Source organism: Watersipora subatra, chromosome 1 (genome assembly GCF_963576615.1).
Source record: "Watersipora subatra chromosome 1, tzWatSuba1.1, whole genome shotgun sequence".
Lineage (NCBI taxonomy): Eukaryota > Metazoa > Bryozoa > Gymnolaemata > Cheilostomatida > Watersiporidae > Watersipora > Watersipora subatra.
Window position 1 is genome coordinate 55638902 of NC_088708.1, and position 15877 is coordinate 55654778.

A 15877-nucleotide genomic window follows, 5' to 3' on the forward strand; every position below is an offset into this window, starting at 1 on the left:
TCTACCCAGCATCATCAAAATGCAGATGTCCTCTCAAGACTGCCAGTTGGACCTGATAAAGAGTTTGATGCAAGAGAAGATGAGGATGATGTTGATACAGTATGCACTATTCACACTATTGGACAACAGCTCAACTCTACAGACTACAATGTTCTAGCAAAGGAGACAAAGAAAGACACAACACTAGCCACAGTAATGCGCTACACAGCAGAAGGATGGCCTGGTAACAAAGAGATGAAGGAGACTCAGCTGTCACTCTTCCACAAGATCTCAGATTCACTTTCTATCACTGAAGGTTGTCTTCTATATGGCAACAGAGTAGTCATTCCTGTCAAGTTACAACAGGAAGTATTAAAGATCCTTCACCTTGGACACTTTGGAATGGAAAGAATGAAGAAGCTAGCTCGAACTGCTGTCTATTGGCCTCGCATTGACTCTGATATAGAGGAGACAAGCCGACAGTGCACTGCCTGTGCTGAACACCAGAAGCTTCCACAGAAGTATCCTATACATCCCTGGATGCTACCTGAGAAGCCATGGAGTCGTCTTCACTTAGATCATGCAGTGAACTTCATGGGCAGCCAATGGCTAGTGATGATAGATGCCTACTCAAAGTATCCATGCATACACAGGACGTCATCTACTTCTACCAGAGCTACCACAGACATCTTAGAGGAGATATTCGCACACTTTGGATACCCTCACACCATAGTCACTGACAATGCTACCAGCTTCACCTCAGGAGAGTTTCAGCAGTGGTGTCAAGAGAGAAGCATTGTTCACCTCACTGGAGCACCCTACCATCCAGCTACAAATGGCGCAGCTGAAAGACTAGTACAATCCTTCAAACAAGCCATGAAGAAATCGTCACTCTCACCTAAATCTGCACTACAACAGTTCCTGATGCACTATAGAAGGACACCACTTCCTACAGGATACTCTCCCAGTCAGCTGCTGAATGGAAGACAGATGAGATGCAAGATTGACACCCTATTGCCATCACCCGCACACATAGCACAGTTTCATCAATCCAGAGAAGTCAACCGATCGGCAGAAAAGACAGTTAGCAAGATACACAGCTACAATCTTGGAGCACCATGCTATGCCTTGTATCATGGACCTAAACGCAACAGACAACCTAGATGGGTTCCAGCCATTGTTACTAAGATATATGGAACTCGTAGTCTCAATGTCAAAGTGGTACCAAAGGGACCTACTTGGAGAAGACATGTTGAACAACTCAGACCAAGATACTCAACAGAAGAAGATCAAGACCCTGGAGATAAACCTGATATAACAGAGGAGACAAAACTGCAACTACCAGCCCCTACAACTGTAACAGAGCAACCTCCGTCTAGAAGAAGACCACGCAACCCTCGTCTATCTGATGGAGATGAGTATAGCAGAGACAAACCCCGAAGGTCTAAGAGAACCAGAAAGAACCTTTAGCTTAGTGAGGAGGTGTCATGCAAGTGCCAAGTATTACTGGTACTTTGCCAACAAACATTATGCTTTTTAGCTAAAGCTTTATACAAGCTAATATTATATAGTACTGTCTCATTATAGCTATTAATAATGCTTGTAGCTTTTTACAAAGCTTTTCTATGACCAAACATATAAATACTTGGGTTTTCTGTTATCAAATCAGTTGTCTCTGGAGTGTGCAATAAACCATTTCTCTAATTTAATACTCTATTTAATTGCTTCTGTGCAGAAACATAACAAAACCTCTTAACCCTGACTGGTAAGACTGACAAGTCCTTCTCACGCAATAATGAAATAAGAGGCTCATGGTCAGTCTCAACCTCAAATTTTCTACCCACTAAATAGTAGTAAAATTTCTCACATGCCTATGTAATTGCCAATGCCTCTTTCTCGATCATCGCATACCTTTCCTTTGTCTCGGTCATTTTCCTTGACACATATTCAACTGGCTGCCACATATTACCCTCATTCAATTGCAACAATACTGCCCCTACTGTATTCCTGCTGGCGTCTGCAGACACTCTATGCCTCTTATTCAAGTCAAAGGCACACAATACTGGTGCTTTAGATAAAGCTATCTTTACCTCCTCAAAAGCTTGTTCCTGATCTGGACCCTAATACCACTCTGATCTACGTTTTTACACCTTGTAAATTGGTGTGCATAGCTCCGCTAGCTCTCTGCTAAACTTACTCAAATAATTTACCATCCCTGTAAACCTTCTAGCCCTTGTTTTAATAGCCAGCGGCTTCAAGTCTAAAACTGGCTCTACTTTACATGGATCTGGCCTAATACCAGACGCGCTAACCAAATGGCCAAAAAACATGATTTCACTTTGGCCAAACTTGTGTAAGATATCATAATATCTCAAAGAAGAAGACCGCCGGAGTTGACCTAAATATGTCAGCTGTATAGGACAACCATTATCTCGTTATAATACCATCACAGTAACATTCCAAGAATAACACTCATTTACGCAAGCTATGCAATGCTTACGGTTTTATTTATATTGACAGACATTGCTGACATTAATTACCATGAACAATGTCTAAAGCCAACAATCTCATCCTGTCTCTGCCTTCAAGATTTATTCTTAATACATTTCATCATACTTAATGAAATATTCTCCTGTGAACTTTGGTCGTGCCATCGGTGTCTAAAACATACAATGTATATTTTGTCTAATGTTGTGCGCCACATATACCAAGTTGTGTTTGGCAATGTTTATACTTTGATGTCAATCATGCTGTCACAGTTTTTGTATATAAGAACGGTTTTTAGCTTTATATCAGCAGTTAATTTACAAGTGATTGCTATGTACACACTGTATCTGACTCAAATATAATATCTCGCTTAATGCTTAGAGTGAACGTCTTGTTTCACGCCGAACCCATAAGTGTGAGGACAGCACCCCCTCACACTTGCACTTATTTTTCCTTAATGTCATGTTTGAACACCTGATTTGCCCTAGTATCTCCCTCAATCTCGACCAATGTTCATTTGTGTTTTTCCATATACTAGGACATCCTCTATCAAGCATACTACTCCTTTCACGGCACCAATAACATTTTCCATTGCTCTCTGGAAAAATTCAGGAGTGGAGGAGACACCAAATGGCATACGATTGAACCTATACCTGCTCCAAGGGGTGATAAAGGTTGTCAATGACCTTGACCTCTCCTCCACCTGAACTTGCCAAAACCTTGATATCCCATCTAACTTCAAAAACATTGTTCCCTTAGACAATTCACTGAGCAAATCTGAAATCTTAGGCAAAGGGTAAACCTCTCGCTTGACAGATCTGATCAGCCCCAGTTAAATCTACACACATTCTTAACTTCTCCCTACCTTAGGTGCTATAGCTAGCCCTGAGCACCACTCAGTAGGTTCTTCAACCCACTCAATTGCTTCATTTGCCAACATACCACCTAACTCCTGCTTAGCCTGCTCTCTTAACCTGGTGCTATAGGTCTAGGCGAGTATAACCTTACTGGCTCTATACCTTCTTTTAACTTAATTCTAAAAAAACCTGGCATTGTGCCCAAACTTTTAAAAATTTCCTCAAACTCTCTTACTGGGTCAAATTCGCTGTTGCTTACCGCATTGAATACAGCCAAGAGATTCAGCTGCCTCAATTCGATTATACCCAACAGGTTTGCCTTAGATCCCTTCATCACGTACACTTCGGCCTCCATAAATCTATATTTACTTTCCAACTGAACTCCTGCTTTACTAACTACTTTGAATTTAAAACCATCTTCTCCTGCTAAGACAGTCGATGGCTCCTCTAGTCGTAGGGTCAACCTTTTGGTCGTCCCCTCTGTTACAGTCAACACTTCTGCCCCAGTAGGAAATGTAAACTCGACATTCTCCTTATTGACTTTTAGATACTGCACAATTCTCCAGCCTAGTCAAGGGTCTTCATCATACTTATTCCTAGAGCCAGAGAACCTAACGCTTCTGGCCTTTCCACTATACCGGTACCTTACATCATACCCATTCATCTCACGCCTCTCCTTATAACTCTCTCTCCTTCTCTCAAACCTATTCATACTATTCTCCCCTGTACCTGCTCAACTTGGCACTCCCCTCGCGGGGGCTTTCTCGGCCCCTGTATTTCTCCCTACTATTATCTCGACTACCATACCTCTCATAGCTGCTGTCACGGTTACCTCTTAACCCCCTGCTGCTACCTTGTCTGTCATAACCTACATCTCCGCCCTTATCCCTACAATGTCGGGATGCATATCCTCGTCAGCCACAAAAAAAATTTTAATGGAGGGACAACTCCGCATCTCGTGGCCACTACACTTGCAATTGTAGCAAACTCTATCTCTGCTACTTTCTCTACTATTGGCTCTGTTTCTAGAGACATACCTGTCCCTGCTATCATCTCTATATCTCCTATTGTCCCTGTCCTTACTATACTCTCGGTTCCTTGCCCCATACTTATAAACATCACGCTCATCATTAGTGTTCCCGTAATACCTTCTACCACTTTTAGGGCTACTTTTAGGGGAAAATTTACCTTCTGAGTCATAACTTCTATCTCTACCACCACTCTGGTAATGCGCACAGCTGTCGAACTCAGGTACCTTTGCTAACTTCATCTTAATCTTGCTGTTCAAGTCAGTACTTCTTCTCCCCGCCCTCAAGAAACTATTTTAATTGTTTGCCATATCTTGAGCCCTCAATGCCTCATTTAACAACCCCCAAGCCAAATTGGCTACTTACTTCTACTTACTTCTATCTACTTACTTCTCTATCCCTCAACCCGTTAACTTCACTATAAGGGCAAACCTTGTCCTATCATCATTATTTGCTACCTCAGCATATTTGATCAAACTCTCAACTCTTTGTAAGTAATCTCTATCACTTTCACCAGATGCCTGTTTAGCTGTCAGAAACTTATGCCCTTTTACAAACATGCTCTTTTGTTTGCCATAGTGCCCCTGTAAAATCTCCACTGCCTTTTCATATGCTGAATTTCAACCATCTACATTGAACCCTGCACCTCTTAATACTTCTTTATCGTTATGCCCAAAAGCTTTCAATAGCGGCACTAACTTAGCTCTACCTCTCATAATAGGCACTCTGTCACCATCATCATCTTCATAACCTTTCCTCTCAACTGCACTCTCGATACGTAAATTCATTTCTTCTATGAATTTTTCCCTAGGAGCCATCGCCATGCTCACAAACGCTAGCTTTTGATAACCGCTCTTCATCCCCTCACGACACAATATATTTCAGGCCACCAACCAACTCTACACCTTTCCTTAAACTTTTTATTTTTCAACTTCTCCTACCAATTAACGAATAAGAAAATTCTGTACCTTTTCAACACCGACACTTCCCTGCTTTGACTCATCACAGCCTAACAACTTGTCTGCACGACAGTACACTATCACACATCACCTCACCTGCATGCCTGTGAAAAGGTCCTGTCAAACGTTAAACTTACAACGAAACCAGAAAATTATCGCTAATGATAGCACCACAAAAAAAATGTGTAAGTTCGTCAACTGCGCCATGTTCTATAAATTAGTACACTTATAGGTATTGATGTGAAGAAGGAACTGCTCTTATTCTGTAGTTGCTTGTATTCTGTTCTCTCTGCTGCGTCACTACCACGTCACTGGCTTCTCGCTTAACCTCTCGTCACTACCTGTAACTGCTGTGTCTTCGGACATTAGCGTAGCCTTGGGACCACTGACCCGATTATACAACAATATCTACAACTTATGTATTTAGATGCTCCTATACCAACAACTTATCTATTTAAATGGTCCTATACCAAAAACTTATCTCTTTAGGTGGTCCTATGCCAACAGGTTTTTTATTTAGGAAATCCTATACCATCTACTTTTCTATTTAGGTAGTCCTATACCAACAACCTATCTATTTAGGTGCTCCTACACCAACAACTCATGTATTTAGGTGTTCCTATATCAACAACCTATATTATGGGTGGTCCTATACCAACAACTTATATATTTAGTTGTTCCTATACCAAGAACTTATCTTATTAGGTGCTCCTATACCAACAACTTATCTATCTAGGTGTTCCGACACCAACATCTTATTTATCTAGGTGCTCCTATACCAACAACTTATGTATTTGGGTGCTCTTTTACCAACACCGAAAAAAATAAATTTTGGCTTTGGCTTTCCACGCATGTCTGGAGATTTGCCTGCTGAGACGAAATCCAACAGAAGTTCTATGCAGGTGAGCCTATGCCCTACCTTGAAATTAACACATTCAGTCTAGATAGGTAAGAAAATCTGTCTTTTTGTAATCTGGATTGTAGTCGAGAATATCTATGAGGTCACAAACATGAAATAGAAAAATATATACTATGCTCTTAGTAACCTTAGAAAAAATCAATGCAGCAACAACCATTTTCAAAATGATGTTCTATGAATATTTAGGTATTTAGGTATTCAACAGAGTGGCCATAATCTCAAACCCAATCTAAATTGCCTATCGATAGCTACTGAGTGAAAGTCTAAACAAAATGTTGCTTTCTAAAATCTTTGCTTTATGTAAATAAGCCTTTATAAAACTAAAAATTCCCCTGTCATACAGCTCAGGACCAAAGTGATAATGGAGAAAAGAAAAGGTACTGCTGGTTGAGAAATGCAATATTAGCAGTCAAATGGCAAGCTGCTGTGTAATATACACAGTTTGAAAGTTGGTTGTGTTGGATGTAGAATGGTTTCGGCAGCGATCTGTAACAGAAAGCAAGCATTAGCATTCACGTGTGTCTAAAGGTTTTCTGCAAACTGGAACAAAATAACAAAATTTTCTTGTCATAAAGGGGCATTGTAGTTCGGCCCTAGCTTGTACATAAGTTGTAAAGAAATTTGGCTAATTTTCTAGATAATTTAATGAAACCTTCGGTAATTGGACAAAAAAACATAGGCTGATAAACTGTGTACCACATTTTCGTACCAGTAAATCAAAATTGCGATGTCATAATGTTACGATTTACTGAAGGTAAAACAAACGGTCTACATTTATTACAGAAACCTTCAGCAATTGGACAATGCCATACACTGGTAAAATGTGCACGTTTTGTTACTATCTGTTGCACGGCTTTATGGGCATTTGGTTGGTCGGTCTTAATTTTGATTAAAAAGGCTCGTCAGGTTTTAATGACGACTTTAAGCCAATTGAATTTTTTTAGTTATGTATCATCTGATCAGATGAGTAAGTTTTAGGATACTGTCAACAATTTTCAAAGATTTGGTAACATATTTAAATATGTGTATAAGTGTTTTGTATCACTATTATACTTAAACAGCTCCACAAAAAATGATTAAATTTTTTGATGGGATTACGGTACAAGGGTTTGGGTAAGGCTGTTGGTGGATACTTTTCGGGAGTTGTGTGCACATATGCATTTATCACAAAGCTTCCAAACACACTCACTTCGCTCGTGTTTGGTCGTGGGATAAACACAAGCACTTGTCTTAGGTCGAGTTTGCTTTCCACCCCGTGCGTTACAGCATGATTTAGAGCGCATTAATTTGGTACAAAGTCTGCAATCTTTATACTGTTCAGGTTGTCAGGTGTAGAAAGTATAGGTGTAGACAGTATAGAAAGGCTGTGAGATTTTTCTGATCTTCTAGCCATAATTGTTACGTAAAGGTTTTTGTAGTTGATAAGTCACCTTCTCCTTTATTTTTTCATATTCCATAAAAAGAAAATTTAAAATTATCTTGACTTACGCTGACTTACAGTGGTAATATTTGCACAATTTTTGTTAGTAGGTATTTCAGTCTAAAATTTGTGTATGTATTGTTTTTCTCTTACCTCACTTTCACAGCCAAAGGAAATTCTCAAACCAGCACAAAACACTGAGAACAAGGCCTTGCCTAAGCTTGAAAAGGGCCTCAACTCTAAGGGTTGAGTAAAAACTGTGACTAAAGCCATGGATAAACCAGGTCCCAAATTTAGTGGGATGCTGTCTCTTGGTTTACCATCAGCTTGACCTCCTGCACTCAAACTACCTGCGCTATCTTCCAGTGATTCCAGCAAAAATAATCTTGTTGCTACGACTTCTCCAGTTTGGCCAACGCTTCCCAAACCTATCGCTGCCTTTCCTGAAACGGTAGCAAGCGCTCCTACAAAACCGTCTGCCTTGTGCCCTAAACTCCTCCCAAGCCTGCTAAGCCTGGTAAACCAAGCAGGTCTAACACTGTGATAGACAAGTCTACTCACTCGGTCGTTGAAAAGAAAGGTTTGTTTTGTTTAATCCTGGTCTCTTTTCAAGCATTCTGGAAGCTATTATAATCCTCGTTTGTCCAAGTTATTTGCAAAAGATATGAAAGTGCGTGATTCATTGAAATTTTAGCATGCATGGTCAGGAATATTGTCTCATTCACTGTGCATGGCACGAATTATTATGCACAGTCGGATTTATTATTTTGTGTTCAATGAGCATCCCTTTTGTTAAAATTTTACTTTTTTATACACAATACATTTTTACTGTAGAAAAAAAAACTGTAGAAAAGCAGTAAGACATTAATGTTTAAATTAAGTCTGGTTGCATAAATTATTTAAAATCTCCTGTGAAAGGATTTAAACATCTTCAGTAACATTCATTCAGACATTCAAAACTAAATTACTTAAACTAATACTGAAGACTGCTGGGTCCAAAAATGTGAAACAATAAAAAAAAGTGAAACAATCAAAAATGTAAAACCATTTACTTAGAATTTTAATGGAAAAGCTGATGCATAACTAGGACCAACTCTATGTAGCTTTTGGCTGTTATATGTTAAAGCGATGCACTGTGATGTACTTACAGCACCGCCTAAACTTGCTCCTCCACAACTAAATAAAATATAAAGCTATACAGACCCTAAGGTCTCTTCACCCACTAGCCCACCAGTTGCCCCAAGTCTAGTTTTCTCTTGACGCAGTATCAACCATCGCTGGATGCGCAAGTAATGACCAATCAAGCTGCAAGGTCTCTGATCCTTGAAAGTCATTGGCTTGCAATGTTGACACTTAGCCAGTTAAAACTTCTGAAGAGGTATTACCTGTAACTTCAGAGTTCGACATCATAGCCCAGGTTGAGCTTATGGTAAAACCTCTGGAAGAGGCAGTGAGTGATGCGCGCACGGAAGCAGACAGCACTATGGAAGGTGATCACGGTGGTGTTTGGGTGAGAGGCTTTATAAGAAGATGCTCGGCGGTTGTTGGGTGTAATGCGAGGTGTAGGTGGGATGCTTTGCAAAACATTGCCTGAAGGGTGTTGGGAATACCTGAGTCCTCAGAGTAACCATCTTGCATGATGTATCCCTTAGGAGGCTTGCTTCAAAATTATAATTCAGTTCATTAGAGTGTAGACAACTCCAGTATAATGCACTAACACTGCTTGCAGTCTCTGCTGGAACAGGCTTTGTATAAGCTTGATAATCTTTTAAGTTTGGCTCTCTAATTGCTTTTCTATCCTGGAACAAGTTAAAAAGTGCAGACTTCATTTTTCATGCTTACCCTATGCATACATTTAATATCGTTTTACAGCTGGTGGGAGTATGAAGGTATCATCCTCGCAGGGAGATTTGACTTTGTATGATGAGGAATCTTCATCTAAGACCAGAGGAAGCTCCAGCAGCACTAGAGGTGGGAGACGCAGTATATCCTTGTCAGCTCCTTTTTGGAACAAGATAGAACTAACCTACCACACTAACATGTAAAACTTAGGACTTTAATATAGCTATACATGTTTTACACATCTTAGGAACTGATAATGCAAATTGTTCTCATTCCCATATAAGTCGTAAAATGGTAAAACTTTTTTATAATAATTTATCAACTAAAATATTATCAACTCAAAATAACTAGAGAGCGCTTTATTACAGGTAAATCAAGCTGCTTTTTTCGCGAATGCAGAAAAAAATTCTGGTTTGCTGTGTTTTGTTTAATCTCTTCTCTCTGCCTTCTACTCCGCTTGATGCTGACTTGACTGTCCATTATTGAATAGTTTGTTGTTCGTGCTTTTCTCTGTCACACTTAGTTTTGCTCACTCGGATAGATTCTATAGCCGAGGAACCAGCGATTAAACAGCGTGACAGCGAGAGAAGTTCTGGCAGGCTATCTAATGGCTCAGCTTCTCAGGACAATTGGTGCTTTCCATGTACTTCACAATCAGCTCATATGGAGGAAGGACCTGTTCTACAGCCTCCACTCAGCAAAGACAAAAGCCGTCTGGACAGGTAGGTATTTAGAATCAAGTCATAGCAAAAGTTGTTTCGTCATAGTTTGTAAAGTAATTGTTACGCTACGTTCATGGAATTGTTCTCAGCGCAAGAATGTCCTGTTCTGGAGTTATGTCTATGAATCATTTTATTGATTTACACTCATCAACTGGTGGTGAAAAGTATTTACCTAATTAAGTGTTTAATATGGTGTAATCCATGTTGGTATAGTATTCACCTAGTCAAGTGTTTAATATGGCGTAGTCCATGTTGATATACTATTCACCTAGTCAAGTGTTTAATATGGTGTGGTCCATGTTGGTATACTATTCACCTAGTCAAGTGTTTAATATTGTGTAGTCCATGTTGATGTAGTATTCACCTAGTCAAGTGTTTAATATGGTGTAGTCCATGGTGATATAGTATTCACCTAGTCAAGTGTTTAATATGGTGTCGTCCATGTTGATATAGTAGTCACCTAGTCAAGTGTTTAATATGGTGTAGTCAATGTTGATATAGTATTCACCTAGTCAAGTGTTTAATATGGTGTAGTCCATGTAGATATAGTATTCACTTAGTCAAGTGTTTAATATGTGTAGTCAAGGTTGATATAGTATTCACCTAGTCAAGTGTTTAATATGGTGTAGTCCATGTTGATATAGTGTTCACCTAGTCAAGTATTTAATATAGTGTAGTCCATACTAATATACATGTAACTTGAAGTGAACAAACTGCTTTCTTGTGCATTTTCTTTATTTGTTCAGTTTCTAATGGTCTGTTTGTTTTTTTACATAGAGCCATATGTTTTTCATTCTTTACCTCTTTTGTCATCAAGACCAGCGTTGTTTCATAAAATAGCCGATCTCATCTGTCTCTGCATGATTTACAGTCCACTGGAGCCAATTCCGACAATGATTTATTTGTGTGAAGCGTGTCCCGAGGTATAACTAGCTTTAACCGAACCGCATACCATCTGAAGCTTTGCATGTTCTACGTGCAAACCCACTAGAGTTCTGTCAGAAACCAACACTATCATCTTTCAACTACATGTGCATGCGGAGTCTTGAGTATATTCCTGAGCAATGCCTCAACCCGGTTATGCTCATTGCGTTCACTAGCAAGACATTTTATTAGTTTCTTGGTGAAACATTGCATGACCTCTGCTCACTCTTACATCTAACATAGATTTTGTGAATTGCTTGAGTTGAACAAGCATGTCTGTGCCTTTAATATTTTTTCTTTTTGTAAAACTATTGTTTTTGTACTGTAGATCATTACTCTGCTATGCAGCCTCCTCGTTTATGATTACTATTAAGGTTCTTAGAAATATATTTTTTATTCTTATTTCTGGGTATTATAATGCTATTATTTATATCTGCAATATCCTATTTGTATTAAATATTTTACGTACAGTAAATATATGGGACCTAATGGTTAGGGGGCTGTGCATTGTGATTTTCATATCATCTTTGTGGATCATGTTCTGTTCCCTTCACTACAACTTCTCATCTGGCCCAACAATAGTTGTCAACTTGCAAATGATAATTGTCAGCACAGCTATTAGCGTGTTTGCACAGCTACAGCTGTTAGCGCTACTTCACCTATCAAGCTTCACGTCTCCGGCGTTTCTCAAACTTGACCACTTTGGCAGTGACTATAACGAGAAGCTTGGACTGGATACTGGAAAATATCTTATCTGTTTTCAAGTGCTTTGGTAATTGGTCAGTTGGCCGACGCAGCTGCTGCCTGTTGCAATCTGGACATGGTTAGGTTTATTAGTTTCCTACTCTGTACAAAAGTTCTACTACATTCGTACTTTTTACTTAGAAAGAGACATTGCAGGATAACTTTGGTTCATCATGAAACAAAACAATTTGCAGGATTTGATTATTAAGCATGTTTAAGCTTGCGTGCTTCGCACTTTGGTTAATTGGTGTCCTACTCTGTACAAAGCTTCTATTACATTTGTAACTTTTGCTAAATAATTCTCTCACTAGTGTCCCTTTTAGCACCTCTACACTCTGAAGTCCTTAAGCATTCATGGAAAATGGTTACTACAACATGATTCATCTGTATACAATAACTATACATACACTTAACAACAAAAAATGAAAATTAACATTTTTCAATGTTTCGCATTTGTAAGTTAAGATTTTAATGTATAATTAACCACCTACTAACACAAGCCTTGATGATTAATTACAATTTTTCAGTCTCAATCGTTTGATTTTGGGTCTTTGAGTTTTGACCAAGATTCGAGCCCAAAAAGAAAACCTTGGTTTGAATTCCAGAAAACTAAATAAAGATAAAAACCAGTTAACTATATTGTGATATGCTCTATTGTTAACCAGCCATTCATCTGCAAAATGGCAGGAATTACTTATAAAATAAAAGCAACATGGAATCACAACTCCTAATATTGGCTTCCAGCAGTGCACACCAAATTGCTAAGTCCATGTATGACATGATATCACTTGTCTGTTTATAGGAAATCACAAATTAATTGCAAAGTTGGGCAAAACTGCATGGAGATTTTGGTTCTAGTAGAGACTTCATAAACATATTAGGCAGCAACATCAGTAGTGGTAGTGGTAGTGGTACTGGTAGTAGTATGGGTAGTAGTACAGGAAATATTACTGGTATTTTGAATGTTATACCAATTCCAGAGCCGCTAACTAGTCCAGTCATAAGGTCATGGCTGTTAACTGAATCTTTAATATGTAATGGTGACCACTCACACAGTTTCAATGCTTAGAAAATTAAAAATAAACTGCCTCTTCTCACCTTATTTTTGTTTTGAGATATCATGTTGGTTCTCTTGATCGGCAGTTCTTACTGATTTGCTTCTTCAAATGACCAAAAACTGTTAGGGCAATTCCAAAACTCAAAATAACCCAGTTCTTTTAAATTCAAATGGCATTACTGAGTGAAAATTTTGTTTTTATTAGCACGTGTGGATTAAAGCCAATCCTACATTTAGAGAGCAATATTGATGTCACAAGTTAACCTATGCAGGCAGTTATAATAGTAAATAGAGTGAATAAACAAGATTCATGTAAAGTGAAATGTTGAATAGGTGAACTGTAAAGAGATTTTAAACACGACTACTGTTGTTGCTAACAATGAAACACATCTGACATGCTACACGCACTTAAGCTGGTACGGATGTCAGACATACGTACCTTTCCACATACATCAATGTACACTTAATAGTGACTAGAGTTATCACTAATGTCATTTTCATGGCTACCGAGTTCAGCAGAGTTTATAAGAAATTTACGAAGCTAGGCATAGATCAAATATCCAACTGCCATCAAATATACAACTTGAAGTTATTTAGTGCTGCCAATAGAATATTTCTATATTAATGGATTACGAATTAAAAAACTGCTAAAGTTAGAATTTTTACTTCATGAATATAATAAATGTGTTTTTATCTATAGTAAAAAACATTACCATTAATCCGATGAAATAACAATTCTTTCTGAAAGAAAAACTTTCTAAAAGAAATAATCCTTAATGAAGAGGAAATAATTGTATGACAAAATTACAACAAAGTTAGAATAATATAATTAAATGAATGTTACGTCTCTTCAGATGACTTCTGAAGATTAGTCCAGAATACCTGTCATTTCCATTATAAGGAGCTAACTGCTTTCTCCAAAGTGTAGCAAGCCTACAAACAAACTAATGCTATAGTTCTTAGGGTTATATAGTCAAGTCTTTTTACCATTATATAAACAAGCTATAATTCTTAGGGTTATAAAAACAAGTTATCGCTCTTACGGTTATATAGGTAAGCTACAGTTTTTAGGGTTATAATAGCTCTGAGAGTTGAAATCCTGCCCATAATGGTAAGAAAAACTTAGCCATCCTTACCTGAAAATTAGGATTTGTAACAATATAAGTAAGTGTGTCTATTTGTCTCAGTAAGAGAAATAAAAATATATACAGTGAGGATACAAAATATGGAACCGCCTCAAAGTATTGCTACATGGCTATGAATTGTGAGTTGTATTTGTTTTTTTAGTACTATCCAGATCAAAAATTTACATAATTGTAAAGAATTATATATCATTTAAATTGGCACAATGCTGGCTTTTTGATAAACTTAGTTTAAAACTACATCTTATTTTCTATAAAAATATTATTAGAGGTTTACTGAAGGCTGTTAGAGAATCACTGTACAGTTGCCATTTATATTAAATAGTGTCTGAACAAGATTCATAAAATAACATCTTTCTCTTCTTTGACAATGCTTTTATTGTGGATTAAACTACAGACAGGGATTGGTAGCCTTAAAAAGAGCTGTTTGGTCCTTAAGACGATCAATATTTGGTTGGCGAGCATTTGTTGTCAATCACTGCTCGGCAGCGCCTGGGCATGCTATCTGTCAGTGTCTGAAGCTCTTCAGGTGTCACTACTCGATGCCAGGACTGCGCAATCAGCTCCATCAATCTTTTTTTATTAGTTGGTTTGTCTTTAGTTATGAGATTGTCTATTCTTTTCCACAAATTCTCAATTGGGTTAAGATCTGCTGATTGAGCAGACCAGGTCAGAGTGTTGACACTGTTGTCAGCAAACCACGTCTTGACTCTTCTGGCTGTGTGGCATGGAGCATTATCTTCCTGGAACAGCCACTCTCTATTAAACAGACTCCTAACAGATGGTATCATCACACTTTGTAGTACTCCACTATATTTTTCTGCATTCATTATGCCATCAACAAAATGTAATCTACCAGAACCAGCAGCAGAGAACCAACCCTACACCATTACTGAGGTGGGATGCTTTATCGAATACATTCTGGCTTAAACTCTTCACCAGGTCTCCTTCTTACATATTGTTGCCAGAGTGGTTTTGCCCAGTAAATGTGCTCTCATCACTAAATAATGTTGTTCTCAAGTATTCTGGTGACCAATTCACATTCTTTTTTGCCTACTGTAGACGAGCCTTTCTTTGCCGAGATAATAGCAAAGATTTTCTACAAGCTTTACAACTTCGTAAGCCATTATCTTTTTAATAATTTGCAAACAGTTGATGATGCTAACTCTGTACCTGTTGATTCTTTTAACTCTTTGGCCAGCTGAGGACTGGTTATATGTCTATCAGCCAAAAAAGTCTTACTAGGCGTCTGGTCACTCAATCTGTTGCTAACTTTTTCCTTCCTCTACTAGCCCTTGCTTCAACTTAACCAGTTTCCTTCTATCTGCAGATTGTTGTAAATACACCTTTCTTAGAGCAGTCTACTTCCCTTCCAATTTTCCTCTGCGATTTCTCTTGCTGATGAAGGTGAACTATTACAGCACGCTCTTGTTTGTGAGATGTCGAGTCATGATGATGAAGTTATTAGAATGACTTGTACTGAGAGCAGAACGACTTTTCAATACTACTTGGTTATGTTGTTTAATGCACAATGTTTCACTCAATGCAATTATTGTTTTAAATGATTGTTAAACTGAGCAGATTAAAGATTTTGGAAATTCTGCACATTGAGTGACTTGTTATGAGACACCCTGACTAGTTGCACCTTTAACTGCGCTAGCGATTGTTTTATCTCTAGATACAAAAAAGATTTAGACAATGTGACAGCTGATAAAGTTTCCTTTCTAATGATATATAATTTTCTATGTCTAGACTAAACGTAACTAATATGAGAGCTGTTATAGTGCATTACGTACT

The 15877-nt window shown here is 38.2% G+C and overlaps 2 protein-coding genes across 2 annotated transcripts in view; both read right to left on the reverse strand.

Annotated features, from left to right (window-relative positions):
• Positions 1-4036: 4036 nt before the first annotated feature.
• On the reverse strand, positions 4037-5175 carry LOC137389175 (serine/threonine-protein kinase prpf4B-like). Its single transcript, XM_068075481.1, has 4 exons — positions 5061-5175; positions 4784-4964; positions 4361-4603; positions 4037-4211 (listed from the first exon to the last, which is right to left on the reverse strand). The coding sequence occupies exons 1-4, from the start codon at positions 5173-5175 to the stop codon at positions 4037-4039; spliced, it is 714 nt and encodes a 237-aa protein (XP_067931582.1).
• Positions 5176-13708: 8533 nt separating this feature from the next.
• LOC137405339 (uncharacterized) overlaps positions 13709-15877 on the reverse strand; it is a 51360-nt gene continuing 49191 nt past the window's right edge. Inside the window, exon 12 of the mRNA XM_068091572.1 lies at positions 13709-13871. Within this exon, the coding sequence (XP_067947673.1) occupies positions 13843-13871 (29 nt within the window). The 3' untranslated portion in view covers positions 13709-13842. The remainder of the gene's footprint in view (positions 13872-15877) is intronic.